Source organism: Cupressus sempervirens, chromosome 5, assembly GCF_028749045.1.
Source record: "Cupressus sempervirens isolate cs-2001-9-10 chromosome 5, ASM2874904v1, whole genome shotgun sequence".
Taxonomy (NCBI): domain Eukaryota; kingdom Viridiplantae; phylum Streptophyta; class Pinopsida; order Cupressales; family Cupressaceae; genus Cupressus; species Cupressus sempervirens.
In genome coordinates, this window is record NC_143122.1 from 120,188,355 (window position 1) to 120,211,971 (window position 23,617).

General features: G+C 34.8%; 1 protein-coding gene across 5 annotated transcripts in view; it reads left to right on the forward strand.

Annotated features, from left to right (window-relative positions):
- The window catches only part of LOC149554800 (uncharacterized), a 309,622-nt gene that overhangs the window by 195,721 nt on the left and 90,284 nt on the right, over positions 1 to 23,617 (forward strand). For all 5 annotated transcript variants that reach the window (XR_016364417.1, XM_089828801.1, XM_089828800.1 and 2 more), the window contains exons 9-16: positions 7,608 to 7,679; positions 7,908 to 7,979; positions 8,172 to 8,237; positions 8,389 to 8,445; positions 8,673 to 8,767; positions 8,990 to 9,169; positions 9,403 to 9,704; positions 9,903 to 9,954. Coding sequence is in view for 4 of the 5 variants with exons in the window: in XM_089828801.1 (XP_089684927.1) it covers positions 7,608 to 7,679; positions 7,908 to 7,979; positions 8,172 to 8,237; positions 8,389 to 8,445; positions 8,673 to 8,767; positions 8,990 to 9,169; positions 9,403 to 9,704; positions 9,903 to 9,954 (896 nt within the window). In the remaining variant the exon portion in view is untranslated. The remainder of the gene's footprint in view (positions 1 to 7,607; positions 7,680 to 7,907; positions 7,980 to 8,171; positions 8,238 to 8,388; positions 8,446 to 8,672; positions 8,768 to 8,989; positions 9,170 to 9,402; positions 9,705 to 9,902; positions 9,955 to 23,617) is intronic.

Sequence of the window (23,617 nt, forward strand, 5' to 3'; positions counted from 1 at the left end):
TCTCCTAATTTTTAGGAGCATCCCTAGATTTTAGGGATGGACTGCCAGTTGACCCATCTTGTCCGGCATCAGTCACAGATAGATGACAAGGTCAGATTCATGTTTGATTGGTCATTTTGGGCCTTTTGGGACCATTTGGAAAATATTTTAATATATTTAAATATTTCCTAAGTTGGTGATTAAATAAATTAAAATAAGGTTAATAATATAACCATTTTGGAGTAATAAGGGGATTTTGGCTTCAGTTGATCAGGTACACCTATGTGTTATAGCACGTTGAAAAGGTCTCGAATTATTATACATGATTTTTACTATTTGTAGACTTTTTGGTGTCTTCAGTTATGGAATTTTAATAAAGTAATGTTTTTCCTATAGCATGGACGACTTTAATTGGGAAAATGTTATTTTATTATATTTTATTTAAAAGGCAAAGTGTAATTTCCCTTTAGGGTTCAATCTACAATTGGAAGGGGATATAAGGAGATGGAGAACTAATTTCTTATTATCTTTTGCATATTGAAAAACTTGTTTTTGTGAATTGGCTCTGAGAGAGCAATTCTTCATCTGGGACGCAAACCCCAGGTTTTGGATTGGTTGGGACGTAGCCCTCAGCAGTTATTGGCATTGGATTCTTCAGACAGTGTGCGTTGCTATCAAGAATAGAGTACACCATTCTTTATTGTGGATTCAGGTTGCAGATTTATGGTTTCAGCGTTACAGATTGATTCTTTCAGCTGGGACGTGATTCCTTGCAAACTTACGGCTGCCATTATCAGCAGTTTGGCATCATTGTTGGATGTAAGCTCCTTGGAACTGCATTGGATTTATTATTTGGCTTTATAAATCAGAAATCTGCCTAGTACGATTTATAGCAATTCTGATTTGGCTCTATGTTCTTATTTATTTTCAGTCTCCTCTCATGTTTATTGTTCAATATTCATTACTATTGTGAAAACTATCAAAAATCACAAAACAAAAACAAAACCTTCTGCAACTTTTGTCTATTCTCAAAGACCATCAAAGAAATCGTAGGAAAATATAGTTTATTAATTTAAAAACTACAGCAGATCAGCAAGGGCATCTATGAGGGATCTTTCAGTGGTATCAAAGGCTACATCTTGCCAGCCTGTAAGGATTGTGAGAAATTGTCACAACAGATTTTGGCATCTGGGTATTGGATAAAATGTTTTGATAATTCGTTTCAGCATCTGGGTACTGGCTTAAAAGTTTTGATAATTCATTTTGGCATCTGGGTATTGGATAAAAGGTTTTGATAATTCATTTCAGCATTTGGGTATTGGCTAAAAAATTTTGATAATTCATTTTGGCATCTGGGTACTGGATCAAAAGTTTTGATAATTCATATTAGCAGTATAGGGTCGATTTTTGCTCTGGCATGTTAGTTTCAGTTGGTCAGCGTGGTAGTTCATTATGGATAAATTGTTAAGAGATATAACCCTGTGGAAAGAATGGGAACAGTCACAACAAAAATTCAAGCTTCAATTGCAGCAGTTCAATGATTCTATGTCAAGGAAATTTGGACATGCTAGTGGATCATCATCTTTTTCTAGAAAGGATCCATTGCCACTAGACAGGAAAACATAAGTAATTAGCATACTTGAGGAGTATAATACTCTTCCTCAATATGTTAGGGAGAACTTTCATTTCAAAGATTACATTGACATGCATCCAAAAATTTGTCATAAGGTTAAGCTTGCAAAAAAGGAATACCATGCCATAGTTGATGATATGTTTTCATGTGAGAAAGAAGATTTTTGTCAACCTATCCATGTTCATGATAAAAACACCATAATGGATCAGTCACTTGCAGGGTATGCAGAAGAAAGGCATGAAGATGTGTTATCATTTGAGTTGCAGCCTATGAAAAAAAAAAGTCAGTCATCATGTGGGATTCCTAAAGAAGAAATAACTCTAGATCAGGAGGAGACACATAGCACACCATTGATTCATCGAGTTGATCACAAAATGGAAGAGATTACAATCATGGATCAGTCCATTAGGGATGCTGAAAGCATGTCTCCAAGGTCTGATCCCTATTCTAATTTTTGCAATAGTAGCTCTAGTCATGTGGTATCATCCATTTCACATGAAAGTAATGAGGTTGTTGAGTCTTCCTATGATGGTACTCAGGTTAAGTGTGTTGCACATGAGATTTATATTGTGGATTCAAACCACAAAGGTTTTGATTGTGTTTACCCCACCTTGGAAGATGTGATAAAGGCTCAAGAGATGTGCAATGGATGGTCACATAGAGCTAAGAAGGCCAAGATGCTTGCTACCCAAGCAAGAGAACACTTACAAGAGGTCAAGGAAAGATGCAATCAGCTTGATAATGCAAGAAGACAAAGAGAGTCATACATTAGATCCTTATTTCTTCCAAGGAAAGAAAGTGAGGATGTTGAGCATACAAGGGAAGAGCTTCTTGAGGTAAGTCCACAAGAAGAGCATGTTGAGATGTGTGAAGAGGAAAAGAGTTATGATTTAGAAAATTTAGTTTGGTCTAGTTTGCATCATGAAGTTTATGACGTTCCTCTTTTAAAGAGCCCCTTAAAGGCTCCAAACAATGATGATATTAGTTTCACACTTGATGGACCAGCCACAAGTGTTATTTTCATTTGTGTGGAATGGAACATTATTGATTCTGATTTGGTTAGTCATGCATCATCTACAATGGAAGGACAATTGTTAAGATCATATGAAGCATCTTTTCTTAAAGAGATGATTAGGGAGACTAAGAGGCTGCTTACTAAGAAGATATTGCATTTTGATAATGTTTGGTTTGTTTGGCATACTACACCTTGGAGTTTGTTAGTAATGGAAAACATATCAGTTATGGAGATAGAGGTATGGATCAGATTTTGGGCAGCTAAGGGAGTTAATGGGACATGTTATATTCGTTTGAACACACCCCATGGACCAGCACCTTTAGAGGAGTCACCTACCTTGGAAGGAGAGGCAAGAGAAGACCGCAAAAACATTGTGGAAAGGTATGAACATACTTCTGATTTTCTGACTTTGAACAGAAATTCTCTTTCATCTCATGAGTCAAACTTTGAACCTTGGGTTGGTTACATTCAAGTTGGGGTGTTCAAGTGTGAAGTTGATCCTTCCCTACCAAGAGTTGATGACATATTAAGTTGCATACCTAGTGGACCAGCCACAAAGAGCCTGTCTTTTTTGAGAATTAGAAACATCTCTCAATCATCAATGGGTTTATCACCTCTTCCATATGATAGGGCAGCGATGTACCTTTTGATTGAAGATTCAGACTTTTTAAATATTACATTGGACTTTCAAGATCAGAATATAAGGGACTTCGTTGGTTACATGGTTAAACAAAACATTTACTTAACAACCTTTAATGAATGCACACTAATTTGTGGAAATATAGGTAAAGTTGCAGCAGCTGTTTGGAAGAGTTGGAAAAGTATTCAACAAACTTTCCTTGCCGATGATTGGCTCATTTGTGAATTCCTAACAGCATTGGTTGTTGGTAGTAATTGTGGCTTCATTTGGAGTGAAGTTCTTAGTTGGTTGGATGAGGTACAGTTTCACAACAACAACATAATGAGTATCAACATGCTAAAGGGATGTGTCAGTGCAAAGATTTGGGATCTTGGTATCAACATGTGTTGGGCATTTCTTCAGTGGATTCATATTGAGTTGCTTTATTTTTGGTATACAGATGTTTACATCAGAGTAGTGCAGTGGTTGGGTGGAGCAACATTTCTCAGATCGATATGGGATTCAGGAATTGATAATCCTACAATGTTGGGTACAAATGACACATGCTTTGGTTTTTCTCATGATGGCATACATACTTCATCTTCGAGTTTGCCATCTACATCCATTGATATGGCAGTGGTATCCTTGTTGATTGGTGATTCCATAGTCTTCGATTCCTTATGGACTAGTGGCTGTCCAAGTTGGAATCATTTACTACTTGACTTGGCATTGACTACATCCATGATTCAGTATGAGGGCATTGAGGAGTGTTTCTTTGGGACATTTGTTGTTTGGAATTGGTATGATGACGTCTATGATATCATTCGAGTTGTTGGTCAGAATTATAGCAGCATTGTTAGGTGGTCATGTGGGTTGGAATACTGGTTTATGGAAGTTCACTTTCACACCTTGCTGGTCTGCTTCATTGTATGTATGTTTCATGGAGTGTGGTTGAGATACTTCTTCATCTCATTCAGTACATTTGGTATTATGGTTTGGGATTCGGGCCCTGGTCTCATTGATACATTGGTGCTTCAGGGTCCTAATGAATTGCTTTACAACTTGTGGTTCACTAATATTTATATCAGAGTGACGAAGCGTCAGCATGGTGGTTCCCTTTTGAGTCAGATTTGGAATCCTGGAATCACTTGGATTTGCAGTTCAATAGTTGAGGATGTGGAAGCCAATGTAGGCTTACTAGAGTTTCCGCCTTTAGTGTTCTAGTTTGGTTTTTTCGGAGAGCAATTCATTGAGGAGTTGACAGAGTTGGTATAGTATTTGATTGCTCTTCCTTTAGGGGGTTTTCATGAGGCTACTTGTTTGGGTGTAGTGTAGGATAGTGTTTCTAGAAGATGGAACTACAAACATTCTAGGATGGCTTGGGACCCTGGGATCATTCTTGGTTATGGTATGGACTTGCCTAATGTTTGTGGAGTTGGATTGACATTGCTTGAGGACAAGCAATCTTTGGGAAGGGAGGACTGTCATGTCCCCAATTTCTGCCCTTCCTTAGTGACAACATTTCTATCAAAGTTGGTCTATTATTTGGTTCCTATAGGCCAACAGACCATAGAGGGAACCAACCCAGGGGCTTTGAGAGTCATGCATGAGCTTCCCAAGTAGTTTGGAGCAATAGACAACAGTTTCCTACAATTTAGGAGGGATTCCTAATTTGTAGGGATTGACTAGGAGTGGTCTAGGAGACATTTGGAGACCTCGGCAAACATTTTGGAGACTTAGAGTGCATCTCCTATTTTTTAGGAGGAACTCCCAGTTCAGTGACAATTCTCTCAGAGGTGCACATTGTAGGGGAGTCATTGGGACTCAATTTTGGTTGATTGGGGCTGTCTCCTACTTTTTAGGAGCATCTCTAGATTTTAGGGATGGACTGCCAGTTGACCCATCTTGTTCGACATCAGTCACAGATAGGTGACAAGGTCAGATTCATGTTTGATTGGTCATTTTGGGCCTTTTGGGACCATTTGGGAAATATTTTAATATATTTAAATATTTCCTAAGTTGGTGATTAAATAAATTAAAATAAGGTTAATAATATAACCATTTTAGAGTAATAAGGGGATTTTGGCTTCAGTTGATCAGGTACACCTATGTGTTATAGCTCGTTGGAAAGGTCTCGAATTATTATACATATTTTTACTATTTGTAGACTTTTTGGTGCCTTCAGCTATGGAATTTTAATAAAGTAATGTTTTTCCTATAGCATGGACGACTTTAATTGGGAAAATGTTATTTAATTATATTTTATTTAAAGGGCAAAGTGTAATTTCCCTTTAGGGTTCAATTTACAATTGGAAGGGGATATAAGGAGATGGAGAACTAATTTCTTATTATCTTTTGCATATTGAAAAACTTGTTTTTGTGAATTGGCTCTGAGAGAGCAATTCTTCATCTGGGATGCAAACCCCAGGTTCTGGATTGGCTGGGACGTAGCCCTCAGCAGTTATTGGCATTGGATTCTTCAGACAGTGTGCGTTGCTATCAGGAATAGAGTACACCATTCTTTATTGTGGATTCAGCTTGCAGATTTATGGTTTCAGCGTTACAGATTGATTCTTTCAGCTGGGACGTGATTCTTTGCAATCTTACGGCTGCCATTTGCAGCAATTTGGCATCATTGTTGGATGTAAGCTCCTTGGAAATTGGATTTATTATTTGGCTTTATAAATCAGAAATCTGCCTGGTATGATTTATAGCAATTCTGATTTGGCTCTATGTTCTTATTTATTTTCAGTCTCCTCTCATGTTTATTGTTCATTATTCATTACTATTGTGAAAACTATCAAAAATCACAAAACAAAAACAAAACCTTCTGCAACTTCTGTCTATTCTCAAAGACCATTAAAGAAATCACAAGAAAATATAGTTTATTAATTTAAAAACTACAGCAGATCAGCAAGGGCATCTATCAGGGATCTTTCACAAATAATTCTTATAGTACATATAAAAATAAGAAAGACTGCAATAGATAAATGTCATATTTAAAGAAATACTTATCTCATGTGAGTCAAGTTATAAACTATCTCCATATGTGTGATATAAATTTCAGTCGTTGGATTAATATAAATTTTAAATTTCCCTTGTCATTACTCATTACCTTAGTCTTCAACATATATAATATCATCATCTTTAACTTAAGAGGTTGAAATGATGTGACGTGATATCAATGACGGTCGATTGTTATGCCCTCCCTTTTATTACTTTCACTTTATTTCAGGGCTTTCTTTCACATACAACCAGATTGGATCAATAATCCACGTGGGTTATGACTTGGATCTGCTTCCACTAGCTATGAGTATTTTATTTTTATTTTTTATTCCCTCCCCTTCTCATTCATTGGCCATATCCATCTTGTCATTGTCGACTCCCTTAATATTATGGTCTTAATTATATTTTATTTAGTAGAATTATTTTATCACATGATATAATAAAATATTTTATATATTTTAATTGGGATGTTTAAATATTATTTTGATTTAATATAATAAGTATTTCTCTGTACAATTTTTAAAATTAAATCAACCCACATAAAAATAAATAATATATATAAAAATATAGAAATAGTTAATTTAAACAAAGATAACATAACATCAATATGGATTGTGGAAATTTGATGGACTTAAAAAAAGCATAGTAAAAAATAGAGTACTTTTTCTAGATTGTAGGTTTATTATTTAACTAGTGAATGTAGTGAAGTTGTTTAAATATAGTATAAATGATGAAACAATAGTATTACAAAATTTGATTTGATTGTGGTTAAGCATCATTTTATGTCTACACAAATATTTACACTATTTTTAGGGGACACTAAAATTCATTATTAGATGCCAGCAAAATTTTTTCAAACAAAATGGGAGCAGGGTTGAAAACATTGCTTTATAATACTTCTTGAAGTGTAACAATTGTACTAATATGTCAACAAATAACATATAGGTAGCATATCTTCCTATCGGCCTAACCATTGCCCCTTATTTTGGTGCAAGTGCTAGTTCTTAACATTTGGAAAATATTCCGCTCGAGGGAAATTCCAGAAAGCATGTCACAGCCTTCTGATGCTTGTTAACTTTGATGTTGAATTTAACATATTGGTCATTTTTAATGAAATACGGATTTTATGTTTTTCATCTATTGAATATTTTATTCTTATTTATAAGATTTACTTTTGATTCCATCTCAGCTTCTCTTGCATTGGGAAGCCACTGTTACGAATTTGGATATATTAAACTCAACCTCAATAATTAGAAATTAGGTTGGGATTTGCCAAAATTACTTAATAAATGAAGACTAGCAATAATATGTTGAACAAGAATTCATTAAAGTAATATATCTGATTGGTGGTACAGGAATCTCCATGATACTCACATGTATGGTAGCTTGCTTTCAGAGCTTGGCAACCTTATCAAGATGAAAAATCTGTACGTATTTCGTACTGTTTTTAATTTTTGAAGCCCTTAATAATTCTTTGGGAATTAAAAATCAGTTAGTAATCTTTGAGGACATGTAAAATATTTGCTGAACAAGTATATGTTCAATATAATAGTTAAAACCTGAAAGGTCATTAATTCTGCATTGGATGGTAGAAAAGTATAGGAAGCATCTGTCTACTGCTCTAACATCATCTTTAATAACTTTTCTTTAAACAGGTCACTTCAGGCCAATCTCTTTACTGGGACCATTCCTGACTCCTGGATTTCTATGGTTAATATTGTATACCTGTATGCTACAGAAAAACTGGAAACAAGCCTCCTGACTAGAATTTCTAAATTTATTTGTTCTGTAACATTCAGAAAATATTCACATTACGTAAAGAATTGTTCAAAGGATGCAAAGTCTGGCATATCTCTATTCTATTTTTTCCATTTTGTTTTGTATCTTTCAACATAAAATTGATCATATTTGCATTGCAGAAATCTTTTTGATAATCAATTAAGTGGACCCTTCCCTACCTGGCTTTCAAGATTCAGTACCAGAATGTGAGCATTGTGGAAATCTTCGACACTTGATTTGTGAAATTATCACGAAATATTAATTGGCTTCTCAAAGATGTGGTATATTGTATTACATATTTTCTATGCCTTGAGTTCTGTATGCTGACATTTAGTCTCTATCTAATGTGATCTTTAGAAATTTAGGTTGTAACTACTTCTTTGGGCCACATCCAACAGGCTTTCCTGAGAATGCGTAAGCTTTAATACTCTTTAGTTTCATCATATATATGTTCTTATAAATTTTAACAAGCAAATACTCTTTTCTGTAATTTATATTGGAAAGCAGGCTACATATATTAATTCCATTATTATCATTCTTAATTGTTATGTTAATAGCATCTTAAAAGAATGTACCATGATAAATAGAGTCCTCTGGGACAAGAAAAAGGTACTTCTACTGAAAGAACTTTAAATGTTTAGTTTTACAGGAAATTGTCTGGATTCTGACCTGGATAGTCATGCAAAATGCTTGGGCTCATCCAGTTGTGCTTCCTTTTATTCTCAACCTGAAAATGGTATGCACGTTTTCTTGCTGTTATGCCCATGATGAGAAAGTAAAATTTAAGCACCTATGCTTTCTTCTCAAACTCAAAAGTAACCTTCATTTTAATCTTAAAACTTGGTCTAGCTCATAGTTTATGGTGTTCAAAAGTTAGTTGGGCTGTATTCTGTTCCTTCATTTGTTCCATGTTCTTCATTTGTCTAAATGGATCATACCTTTGTTAATGAAAATGAAGCTCAATCTGGATACCGTCTTCAACATCACAAACAGAGTCACACAAGGATTGTCTTAGGGGCTTCTCTATCTGGTATTGTGTTGCTTGTGATTCTTGGTGTCACATTTTATGCATTGAAGAGAAAAATCAAGCAGGCAGGAAACTCAGAATTGCTTCTTGTTGGTACTCAGTCAAGCACAGGTGCTCCTATATTTTTCTTTTTTAATTATGGAATGAATTTGCAATCTTGTGATATTGCTATCTGGATATAGTTGAATCTTGATAGCAATATCACAATCTGACTTGCTGTGGAAAATATCTCCTACTTATCAATTTGTAATCTGTTTTTCTGGTTTCTTAAAATAGTTTATGCATCCATAAACAATCCATGCTCATTATTTGTACCACTTCACATTCTCTATGGGATGAAACAGATACTTTGGGAAGTGATAATATTGAGCCGTGGGAGATCCCAACAGGAATAAAGCGATTTGGTCTGAATGAGATTGTAAAAGCCACACAAGGCTTTAATAAGACCTATGAAATTGGCTCTGGTGGGTTTGGTAAGGTCTACAAAGGTTATCTTGACAATGGATGCATGGTGGCCATTAAGAGGGCCTCCCCTTCAAGCTTTCAAGGACACAAAGCGTTTCAGAATGAAATAGTAATTCTTAGTAGAATACATCACCGCTGTCTGGTGAAGCTTGAAGGGTTCTGTGAGGAAGGCATGGAGCAGGTTCGTCTTCTTTTAGCTGAAGTGCCATTTTTCTTATCTACGTCTGTTGATGAAACCATCTTAAACATATATCAGCAGTATTAATTTTCATGTAGTTATAAAAACATTTCTTACTAGATTGACACAGCTAGTTCACTTTTGGGTTCTATCATTTTTCACTGCTGCTATTGGTCATTGATCCACATATGTTTCTTGCAGATTCTGGTGTACGAGTTCATGGAAAATGGCAATTTGAACAATTTGATATCAGGTATGGTCACACGATTCCTTGAGTTGTATTTCTCTGTGATTGATACTTAAGAATCTAAGATCATGTACTGATGTGTTATTGTAGCAACCCCTAGCTGGTTGTAGTTAAACAATTTAGCTTTAACACATCAATTTTCTTAACTGATCAGGAGTTTGACATTTTGTCAAACAATTGACAAGCAATTAAGTTATTACAGTCATATATATGTTTTAAATTTTTATCACAGCACTAGGGAATGTACTGGACTATTCATAATTCACCAGATGAATGAGACTTCCAGATTTTGGCATTGATGAATTACTACACAACTGATATATTTGCATACAAAATTCTGAATCTTATTTGCAAACTAAAATGACAATGTATGATAACATGAGCATCTAAATTGATTCAATTTCCTAGCATCAGATAGGAACCTGATTTATGATATTCAAATTCCCTTGCAAAAAAATGATCTGCCTGTAGTTTGCCACCCAGCTTGAATCGATGCTCTTGTTCCAAAATGTATGCCAACGTGGGTGATCTGCTGGTCTTCCTTTCAAGGTGCAGCCAAAGCCTCAATCTCCAACACAGGCGCAAAATGCAGGTCTTGGGAATCTAGCCGCAGCCCCCTAATTGGTAAACACAGGCCTAGCTGTGAATCGTAATTGCCAAAACTTAAACGCAGACTTTGAAGAACAGTACCCAACCTTCAAATCAATGATGCCACTGCTTGGGAATATCACAAGTGTCTGGAAAGTATGTAACGCTGCTTTCCAGGTGTAATATGGCAGCCTCTAATGCCAGGTCAACCCTCAGAATTGCAAACACATGGAAAGTATGTAACGCTGCTTTCCAGGTGTAATATGGCAGCCTCTAATGCCAGGTCAACCCTCAGAATTGCAAACACATGTATTTTGATGAATGTGACAATTACATTCAATTGTGAAGAACGAACCCTCCAGTATGCAGATGAACTACCACAACAGCTAATGACAAACGGGAAGACACTCAGATTTGCAGTTTGTCCTGCCTCCAATATGCATATATTAAACAATCAATCTTCCACGGTATCAAAGACTTCTGACCACAATAGCCACAGCCAACAAAGGCCCTTTAAAACCAGATTGTAAATAAATCCAACTCCACTTTACCTCAGCAGTGGTTGAATGTACTTCTCAAAACACCATACCCTTATACTTCAGCAAGGGCAACAAAATTCAGAACCTCAGAAAAGCACAAAGACACAAAAGAAAATAATATTCAATTGACACTTTTTCCAATGAAATGAGCTTATATTTATAATCCCTTATCGGCAAAAGTTTCCTAAAAGAACTCAACTCCAGAAACTGCAACAATTTTCCAAAAGAACTCAACTCCGAAAACTTTCCAACACAACTATTTTTAATAATATCTCTTGATGATGTTATTATAATAAAGTATTATTATTATAATAATCCGACTTTAATAATGAATTAATAAATATAAGCTCACACAATAAGTAACCACATCCACTATAGGAAACGATCAACTGCCACCGCCGCCTAATGCACTGCCAAAAATGGCAACTGCCAAGAATAAACTTACTTAAAATAGTAAGTTCACAACCAAGACCCCCAAAATTTTTGGCTCATGAGGGTTGCAATGATGATTTGACTCAATCATCTATAGGAGCTTGCCAAAAATGTAATGACCCCTACCAATAGGCCACTAAAAACCACTAATGCTGAACTGAGAAATTTTGTCAAACACTTCACATACAAGGGTCATATGACTGATATAGTATTTCAGTTTGCTTTAATGACTCTATCTTCAATGAGAATTTTTTTGCAAGAAGACTCAAAATTGATTAAATAATGATCTAACATGAATCTGCAACTTATTTTGACAATATTCAATGCAAATATGTAACTAAAACTACTTGCAATATGCTGCTATAGAAAATAGTAATTATGACAAACTCTTTGGATGCAACCTATGATGACGTTAATGCACTTATAGCCAAGTGGCATTAATACAAACACTTGGTATGCAAAATTATAACATTATTTATGCCAAAAAGAGAACCTACAACCAATTGACATTTTGTCAAACAATTGGCGTGCAAACTAATAAGCTGATCATGAATGATAAATACATATTCAATTACAACTATATAAGACCAGCAACTTATGTCTCCTTTATTGCACATATAATGTCAACTACAATGCTAGTATGAAATGGCCAAGACTCTTGGCTTACATCTGCAAGAATAATGCTTAACTCTGATACAAACTTTCACCTACAACCTTACCTTTCTAATATGCATCTAAATGATAAAAAAAATGCATGAAATATCCAAAGGAACCTGATTGTAGATGGTTGTAATAATTTTTACTAATGTTGCCTTTTCGCTTTTCTTTTTTTCGGATTTGCTTTTTCGGATCTACTTTTTCGCTTTGCTTTTTCGAATCTGCTTTTTTTTTTTTTTTCCTTGCAACCAAAAACTCAAACCCTCAAGTAAGTCTAAGTATACAAATTAAGCTCAACTTGAAATGGCTGAGTGCCACTTCCAAAGGGCAACTCTTCAGAGGATCTTTCACATCCTCAGTTATGCAATCACTTGGGAGGTATTGTTCCCAATGATTAAACTGAATACTTGCAAGCCTTCAAGCTCCACAAATGCTCAAGTAAACACAATAGAGAAAATAAACTTGGATGATAGACAATGAGCCCTCCATGCCTATATATTCTTTTTCTCCACTTTCTCCAGAAACTTCTAGAACATTATTTTAGTTTATCTATTAAGTGACTTTATAGAATATTTTATAATTCAAGTCACTTTATTAAATTAATTAAATATAAAGTTATCTTTTAATATTTATTTGTTTGATAATTTTATAAATAATTAACTTAATACCACTTATTTATTTAATTAAAATAATTAATTAGTCATCCTCATAAAATATTCATTATTTTGGACAACTTAATTAATTAAATCAATTAAATCAAATTACCTCCAAAATGGGGACATGACAAAAAATGGGGACATTACAACTATAGTTTGCATTGTTTCATTATACCAAATACATAAATTTCTTGGGAGGTCTCAAAAACTATTTTACATCATCTGACAGAAAACTGATTCTTATAGAATTATCACTTATATAATATACCATTTAATAAGATTTACATTTAACAACCAGGTAGGAGGATTAATTAGGCTCATTATTTGTACAAATCCTTGGAAATTTATGATATTTGAATCTACCCATATGTTAATTATTATTTACTGTAAGCACACTCATGCTATTCACAAGTTCATGGAGTACATAAGACATGAAGTGACCAATAACTCAATTAGCATCTATTCTAGGCATACTCATGCTACTCACAAGTACATGGACTATAGTCTATAATCCCTGGTGTAATAGACATGGAACCAAACATGGACACAAAGATACATGGGATATGATCCTTTGTACCATCGTTCAAAGAAATATGAATAAATCCGGCTATTATTCTTTTCATGCATTAGATCTCACATGCAATAAAAATTTAGCCTTGTAGTTAGTTTTTGAATGCTCTATTGGGTGGATATTTTGCAATCAACAATTTTGGGTAAAAAATTCAGTCGCAAAATAGGATGACCAATCACAGTGTGTGAAACAGAGTCTCTCCTACCTTAAAGGGAAGGCTCCCCTTGTTGGTTCCCAAAATCGCAGATTGGAAATCCAAGAGCCTGTCACTTCTTCGATAGGACTTCTCAATCAGTTCTGGCCAACGAACAAGAATACTACTCGATTCCATTGCACTTCAGGCTCCGCTACACCTAGGTGGGTAGACCTTCTCCTCGAACCTGTTTACTTGGTTCAGAGTTTTTCTAAAGGGAATTTAAACTTTGAGAGTTCTCCAGCTAGCAAAGTCCTCAAACTCGATCAAAATGAAACTAGATGCTGAATAATGGTTGGATGTTTTGTATAATTGAATAATAATTAATTTGATGCCTGCAGGAAGAAAATTATAGATTTTTTGACTTCATTAATGAAAAGACTAGTACCTTTGCTCATTCGGGCAATAGAGTCAACTTCAGTGAATTTTTACATACAACTTCATAATGTTTTACACACTTTACTGCCAACAATTAAATAATCAAGATGCGATAGATCAATTATTACACAATCTTTAAATTAGTCCAGATTGAATTTTAACTCCTTTGGGAGACAAACTGGACATAGATACTAAAACAATTAAATATTTCACAGTACTTGTGATGATCGAATTTAAATGCTAAATGACCTTGTCCACTTATCTGATATTTAAATTGTATACAGAATTCCAAAAAATAATTACAAAGGATGATTCACCTGTAGTTTAAATCTCCATGCCTTTAATAATAAACAAGATTTTTTTAATTTTATTATTAAAATAAAATAATAGAATTTGTATTACAAAGTCATAATGAGCCCCTTATTCCTCCATACAATAAAAAATATGAAATACTTTCTCCTGAGCGAATATAAATGTTTGGATATGTCTCCTCTTTTAATTCTTTCACCTTATATATCTTTATAAAGGAATGTTACTTTTCACAATGAAAAGTCACATCTTTTCTTGAAACATAATTTATTGTGATGTGAATATCAGGATTTAACTGTGTGATTTTGAGTCAAACTCGATGACCCATGTTTCATGAGTAGTGATTCAACATGAATCCATCTCTCATGAGAATAAATGGAACACTTAGCACTCATTGGATCTAGGTGATGCTCACAGGGGTGAAGCACCGGGACTTCCCGGGAGGTCACCCATCCCAGTACTACTCCAGCCTGAGCGCGCTTAACTACGGAGTTTCCTCCACAGTTAAACCCAAAGCTTGCAACCCCATTTGCAAAACCTTCACCAAGTGTTGTGCCTTATGAACCATTCATTAGAAAGCCCCTTAAGCTCATCAATTGATAAGTAGGACATGATTTCCACAGCTAGTCAAATTGTGATGTGAATATCAGGATTTAACTGTGTGATTTTGAGTCAAACTCGATGACCCATGTTTCATGAGTAGTGATTCAACATGAATCCATCTCTCATGAGAATAAATGGAACACTTAGCACTCATTGGATCTAGGTGATGCTCACAGGGGTGAAGCACCGGGACTTCCCGGGAGGTCACCCATCCCAGTACTACTCCAGCCTGAGCGCGCTTAACTACGGAGTTTCCTCCACAGTTAAACCCAAAGCTTGCAACCCCATTTGCAAAACCTTCACCAAGTGTTGTGCCTTATGAACCATTCATTAGAAAGCCCCTTAAGCTCATCAATTGAACCATTCATGAACATAATTTATTCCTTTCCTTAAAAAATTACACTTCAATTTGTCCAATTAATAGTAGAACCTTATTAATTAATATTATTTGCATTTATCGACAATAATCCATATGCATCTAGATAATAGACATCATTTTCAAATGTTCTTTGTGAATGATCTTCCCATGTCCTGTATTCGCAAATATCTTCTTATTTGTTAATAATTGTCGGTGAAAGGATTGGATCACCACAATTCCTGAATTGCACCAGATGCTTATTTTACCTAGTCTTATGATGAGTATGTTTATATTTCCGCAAGTCGTAAATGTCAAATGACTTGTTTTCCCTTCAATACGTTGGCGTGATTGAGATAGGCTATTTATGCTTCAAAACTTTTTGTCTATTAATCATCCCGATGATCTCTATGCCATGGTTTATCACAGATGATAATTCAATCATTATGATTTCCGGATAATAGTAAATCACATCCAATTTATGCACAGTGTCATGAATTACTTGGAACGGTCATTTCTCCCCTTTCTCATTCATGTATATAAACTTTTGAAGATATCTGACTAGGAGAACATTGCAAATTTCTTGATTGATGATTCCTTGCTCTTTGCTGGAGTGGATTCCATTGTTGATGCCTTGTATTCAGCCATGACCATTATGGGTTTGATAAATCATATTGACCCTTTATTAAAACGCATCAATGAGAAATGGTGTTTTCTTCATATCGTGGCTGTATGCTTATTGCAGGTGCTGACGTCTTCTATATAATCTTTAACAAAGACTCCCAATGACATATTCAAATACTTATAAGCCGGCAGTCACCTCCTGATTTATCTGTATTTATGTTGTCTTCTTTATGTGATAGCCCTGGAACATATTATCTGCATCAATGACACTTAAGTTTTATCATTTCTAAGGTATTATTTTCACTATCAGAATTTATTCACTATGCAATATAATCTCCTGTTTACTTGCTGAATGCATATACATTTCAATGACAATGACTTTCATGTCATTGTGTAGATATTGTGACTTTAGATTAGTTTGCTGCTTGAATAACATAGCAACCACTGTCTGCTACTTCCAACATGCTGTGGATAGATGGGTATCATGTGCTCTGTGATGTTTTTGCCATATACATACCAATTGCAGGGTCATATATCTACAAGAAAAGTAGTCTATGACAGGGACTGTTACAAAATTGTTGATATAAATCTGGAATACTCCAATAAGAGTGTCATCCGCGCTGTTTGAGTTCTCAGATTATTGGTATAAGTGGCTCCTTCATAAATCTTTTATTTGTTGAAGCAAATCCCGTCAAATCTGAAAGTTCCCCAGTATGTCTGTCAAAGATGGATTACTTTTTCTTCATCACCATTAACTACAAGGTCTTGATGAGAAATAAAAAACTAAATAAGTGAAAAGTGAATGTACACATGGAGGCCTAAAATTTAGGCTCCATCACCCCCTTCTTACCGTTCCTTGGATCAACTCAAGGTAAGCAAGAAGTCAAGAGATTTTGTAAAAAGGGTGTTACAATATTCTTTCTTCTTAACTTTCAAGAAAGAATCCACTTAGTTGTGGAGTGAGTAATGGGCAGGGTGAATCTCTAACTACACTTCTATCTAAATCTAGAAACCGTGATACCAATAAACCAACACTAACTCAAAAGCTAGCTGAAAATGTACCAATTTGGCTCTAAGTCCAATCATACTTCTATATGAAAAAACATTACTAGTGGGTCACAAAGACTTCCAAAAGTAAAAATATCTTAATTATTTTGCGAATTAAGAAAGTAATATAAGCTACAGACAAAGCTTCTAGCTATATATTTCCACAATTGCTCCTAGTCAAAGCTCCGGCTCCAATTGCTTCTCAACTCTTTTATATTCAATTATCAAGAACACAAGATAACATGAATCAAAGATAACATATGCGAATTATAGACAAAGCTTCTAATTCACACAAGTAACAATCTCAATCAAAGTTAAGTCTAGATTGCTCCTTTATATTCACTTTTCTCTCAAAATAGTGCTACACAAACAAAGTTCTGCTGGCACAATTTCTCCAAAGCTCTCTTGCATACAATATAAGATAAAAGATGATTTTACAATGAGGGGAGCACTCCTTTATATAGGCACAAGAGTTGAGAAAAAGATGGAGGAAAAAGTGGGAGCAACTCAACCAACATTGACCTAGTCTAACTAGAAGAGAAATTATTGGGGTACATGCAACTACACATGCAACTCACATTACATCTTTACATGCACATGCAACTCGCATTACATGGAATTACATCTTTTCATGCAATGCATCCTCTTAGATCTACAAACAAAAATAAAAACAAAAATAACAATCTTAAGGATTCTTCTTTAGTGCCTTGAACTTGATGACATCACACACTGTAGGAAGATTAGAAATCTCCATTGTCTTCGATATGGCCTCTATTCTCACTGCATCTGCATATGCTGATTGTACAACCTTGGAATTTTTTGTTAGAGAATGTAACAAGTGCTTTGTTGAGGATTTATACAAGACAAACTTGTTCATTGTGTGAGAACTAAAGTCTTCAGAATTTAAATCAGCATTGATCCTGATTGTATATTCTGAAGTTGCCCTTTCAACTGCAATCAAATTATCACGTTCCTCAAGAACCTGACATCCCATTTGTCCCAAATCACAAGCGACACCTGTTTCTATTGCTTCGCAGTCTCCAACTTTGTAATCAGCTTCCTCAATGTTTCTTCCTTGTAGCCCATAAGTCCTTGATACCTGAAGAACATTTCACATGATGGAAGAATGTCACATGAGACCAAGGCATCTAGAGAAAATTTTGCAATTTCATCTCAATCGTTGAGGATCTCCTTCAAATCATCTATTTCTTGAGTCAAAGAAGAAATCAAGTTTCTCTCCATTTCATTCATCTCTTTAACACACCTAAGAACTATAAATGTTTCTATAATGGCTTGAACTCCTTCAGAGATGACTTCTCCTATCCAAGACTTGGCAACTTCAATCAACTTTCTTTCCTTGGATGTCTGAGACATAACAACAACACTTTGAGAAGATTGTTGTTGAATGACTTCATTTAGGCGAGAAATCTCAAGTTTGAGTTGATTTTTCTTCTTCCATAATTCATGATTGCTTTGCAATATATTAGCTAATGCATCTTGAGCATCTTGCAAACAACTCAAACGTGTTTGCTTCTTGATTTCAACCTTAGTAAACTTGTAATCAGAACGGGTAAGTTCTTCAACAAGTTTGTCCACCAATGGCTAAGCAACTTCTACCAACTTGGTTTTATTCAAATCAACTAAGATCCTTGAAACAATCTTATCTTTCAAGGATTTGGACTTAGTTTTCTTGATAGGGAGATTATTCAAAGGTACAACCACTTTTCTTCTCTTCGTTGCGATTCTACTCAACCACGCAGGTAAGATGAAGCATTCATCTGTGGAAGCAGGTATAGTGGAGACCATTGGCATTGATCCAGACTGTATCTCTGTCATGACTGAACAAGATTCAGTTTGCATAGCTGAATTCATAGGTGCATGATGAGAAGATTCTATCATGAAGAGCTCAAAGCCTATCAAAGATGTATCAAGTGGAGAAACTTGACCCTTCGGAAGAGTTGGAAAATCCTCAAACACATTTCCCAAGTGTTCATATTGTTCATTCACTAGAATGAGAGGAGCGGCTGAAGAAATAGGAAAAGCCAATGTATTGACTTCTCAAACTGGAATAGGTGTGAAGATAGTGCAAAATGAATCCACATCATCATCTATCTCATCTAGAAAAGGTGCTTCATGCATAGATGGTGCATGAGTTTGTGCAGGCCTTGGGGGAGATATGATCATGAATTCCCCTTCTTCCTCCTCATTTTCTTCATTTGATCCTATCTCTAATTCTTCCTCTAGTTCTTCCTCTGATTCTTGAACTGGTTTAGAGATTTGAGATGATTTAGATCCCTTTCCGCTCTTTAACTTGAATTTGAGAGAACTCTTCACATCAGAAGAAGAAGCACCATCTTTCCCTATAATCTTCATCTGTGACTTCCTTCCAGGAGGGCCAAAGCTTCCACAATCCAAACCCAATTTAGGATTAACCCTTTTTAAGCCTTTAATTTTCAGCCACTTGTTAGTGTTGGCCAAAATGGATTGAAATCTATCCAGAATAGATGTACCTTCTTTCTGTTGCCATTAAATGGGAAAAGGGCACCTTTTATCGAAACCAACCTGATGAAATTTCGGATGAAGAATGTTGCCGTCATCTTCAATTTGGAAATCTAAATGGATTTTCAGCATGTTAAGATCAATTATCTGCTATAAAGTTAATTTGCAGTAGTCCATCTTTATTATATCTAGCTCTATCCTCATATCAATCCAAATATCCTCGATGCGATGAACATTCATGTAAGCTCTCTTGATTTGAGAATTCATCTCTCTATAATCAAAGTCAAATCTGGCTTTGAATTTCTTCAAAGTGATTACCTGCAATTTTGCTTCCATATTTTTTGCTTTGTGTACAAAATTGATCAAATAATTACCAATCACCAAGGGTTTGGTAGAAGAAATACTGAAACTAGGCCTATGCAAAGTATGTTGATTAGACTGTACTTCCATGAGTTGTGTCGCTAACTCCATCAGAATGATTTTATCAGTAGCATACCTAGGTAAGATATACGATTCACCTTTAAAGTATCCAACTCTCAAGTATGTAAAAGTTGGAAACTAGATAAAGATGCAACCATATCTTTAAAGTATCCTTTGGTTGAAAGACCAGAGAAAGATCCCATGGCAGCAACACTATAGGCAAGGTAGGATTTCACGTAAAAAGGCACTGAAGTTCCTATGTTGGGCAACTACTGACAGAGTGCAGTGCTAATCAACTCTCCCCAAAAGATGCCTTCTTTTTTTTCCATGACTTGAAAGATGAATTTGTACATCCATGGCTTGAAATTAGTGGAATCTTTAACACTGCAAACTCTGCTGAGAAGAATGATAAGGTCTTTGTATTCTTGCTTGAAATTAGAACTATTAACGGTCTTTGGCCATCTTGAGAAGTTGTTCCTTTTATTATCTAACTAGTATTGATTAACATACTTCTGATAATCTCCTTTCTTCTCATTCCATCTTTCCAAAGATGATTAATCATTGGTCAGATCTGCACATTCTGCATTATGTGGTACTTCGAAGATTTGTTCGATGACTTCTGGATCAAGATTAATGATAACCCTACCATCAACATCCTTGATTGTCTTCGATTTTGGGCTAAAGCGTTTGGCACATCCAAGGATGAACTCAGGTTCTACAATAGCCATAGGAAATGCAGATACCAAGTGAATGTGACTTTTCTTGATGCGCTTCATCTCATGGCCAACAAGAGTTTCTACTCTCCGCAGAAAATCAGCCATGTCCACATGACCGATCGTTGTGTCTAGTAAGTTATCAAGAATGGATACGACTGATGGAGTTGCATGAGCCAACTCTTTATCAAATTGATATTTCATCTTGCCTTTGGATTTTGATGGTGAGGGTATCTCTTGCACTTGTGCTACAACACAAAAATCCCAAAACATAAAGACATCATCAGAGGAAATTGTCATACAAGTTGATTCTCAATCAGTTACAAAGGTTTGAATACGGATTTGAAACTTAGGAGATCCGATGAAATGATCTCAAAAGAGAAATCATATACATACATAGTGAATGGAGATGAAAAGTGAATGGAAATGGATTGTGGAATGAAGTGTTATGAAGGTGGAAAATAGAAGATGGAAATGTATATGCGTGAAGGTGGAACACATGGGAATGTGTGCAAATGAAGATTGATGATTTTCAAAAATGTGACTTAGGTTTTCAAGATGTTATTGCGTGGAAAATAGATTACATGTAAGTGCAACATGTAATAAGGGATGAAAAGTGAGATGAGATGCAAATGTGGATAGAGGATGAGCTTTACATGTAAATGCAGATAATGGATGAGATGCGAAATGCGGAAAGACATAGAAAGTGGAAAAACATGTATTTGCTTATGGAGGCGTGAGTGCATATGGAGAGATGAAAATGGAATGTAGCTTGAGGTGAAATAGACTTTATAGTTGTCTTGGTGGAAAAGTGAAGTCAAAGTACATGGGAAAACATGCATATGACATTTTTTGACTTTTCAAAAAGTGACTTCAAGTCAAAAATGGGTTTTGGAGATGCATTTACACGTAAGACTTCATGTAATCGTGTCATGCAAGTGGATATGGATGGTGAATGAGATGTAAAACATGTAATCAAATTTGAAAGATGTGATGCAAAGTGTTGTGACATGAAAGATGGAAATGAAATGTGATGACGCTTTCGCATGAAATGGAAGATGGAGTGAAATGAAACGATCTCAAGTTTTTGGGAAAGAATTTGCAACTTCTCCAAAATGGAGAAAAATCGGAAAGCAAGCACACAAAACACAATAACTACAAAAGGAAAACATGCCTTTGGCAAATGACTCAAACATGTCAACAAGCAAGCACTTCAATATGCAATTTCAAATTTGAAGTTTGGGAAAAAACAAAAAACATGAAAATGAACCATTTCTTCATTTTTAAAGGAAAAGTACACTTTCCATGACATCAATTTCAATAAGTGGCAATCATCAAGAAAAAATGTGATAAAATTAGCAAGATAAGCACAAATTAAATAGCAAGAAAGGATATGTCCACTTACATGAGGATTATGTGCCAAAAATGATGGAGGGAGAAGCATCAAATTTGAAAATTTCTTCAAAAAACTTGGACCCTTTCAAAGTTTGTAAGGAAAATCTGTAGAAGACAGCAAAATAGATGTTTTTAAAAGCTAATGCCAAAAACCTGCCCTAGAAAAGCTCAAGATCCAACATTTTTGACTTTGGCATTCACATGGGACATTTTTGTTAAAATGGGACATTTTTGTTAAAAACGTGATTCTCCAAGGTATGCAACAAATTTTTTTTGGCTTTTGGCCACAAGGCAATGAGAACCACCAAAAATGCCAAATCGATTCCTCTTGCCAAAACATGATCCAAAATAATGGATTTTTGATGATTCTCTCAAAAACATGCCCTTGAAACGTGATCCAAACCCATGGATTGGAAAAAACGACCCTATTGGAGAAGATTTCAAGAAAAACCATGAAGGAAACGAATCAAAATCTTCAAAAACGGGTTCTAGAGAGTTCTTTGCATGTGTTTTCTCCAAAGACGGGTTTTAGAAGAGCATGAGCATGAGTTTTAGCGCAAAACACACCTTTTAATGGTCAATGCATATTTTAAAAACATGCCAAGATGCAAAATGCACCTTTTGGGGGTGAAAACATGTTTTAAAAACTCACTTAGATGCAAAATGCACCTTTTGGGGGTCATTGCATATTTTAAAACATGTCTTTAGTTTAAAAACTCACTTTTTGGAGCTGAATGCATGTTTTAAGTGAAAACTCAACTTTTTGGTGCAATGGCATAGTTAAGTTATAAAGCTCATCTTTTTGATGTCATTGCACATTTCAAGTGAGCTTATATGCAATGGCATAAAAAAGGTCTACTTTTGATGACTTTACATTCTAAGTTGAATTTTACATGCAATGGCATGAAAAAGGTCCACTTTTGATGGATTTTACATATAAAGACATGAAAAAGGTCCACTTTTGACGACTTTAAGTGATTTAATTAGCACATGGCAATTTAATTTCAATAAAAAAATACTTAAATGCGACATAAATTATATTTACATATCATATTAACAATATAATATGTAAATATCATTTAATAAGTAATATTTACTAGAGCATTTGATTTAAATGCTAAAAATTAAATTGCACTATATAGTTAATATAGTCACTTAAGTGAAAAATAAAAAAGTAAACTCAACTTAAAAATATAACATAAAGTGCACTATATTTACTTTAAGTGAAAAATTAATTGATAAAGTAACTTAAAGACATAACATAAAGTGACTTTAAGTTATATTTTTCAAAAAGTGAATGTCAAATTAAAAATTGCCACCAAGCTTGATTTTATAAAGACTGCAATTAATTGTAATTTTCACTGACTTTTGCCTTTGTGAATAGCACAACTTATGATAAAGCTTGCATTTTTAAAATCAAACTATTTATTGGTTAGAAGTTCAATTAACTTTGTTCAATTCTTTTTTTGTAATCTTTTCAGTCCCTTATATCCATTTGTGGTCTTTTGTTGGACATTAATAAATTTATCTTATGTCCAGACTAAACTACCAATGCATTATGGTAAAACTTGCTTCTATTCTTATAGATAACCCACTATAGTATTTAGTTGAAAATTGTTAAAATCCTATCCATTTTAATCCAAAAAGTCAGCAAATTGTGCCCTTCATAAATAGCAAATTTTCCAAAGCT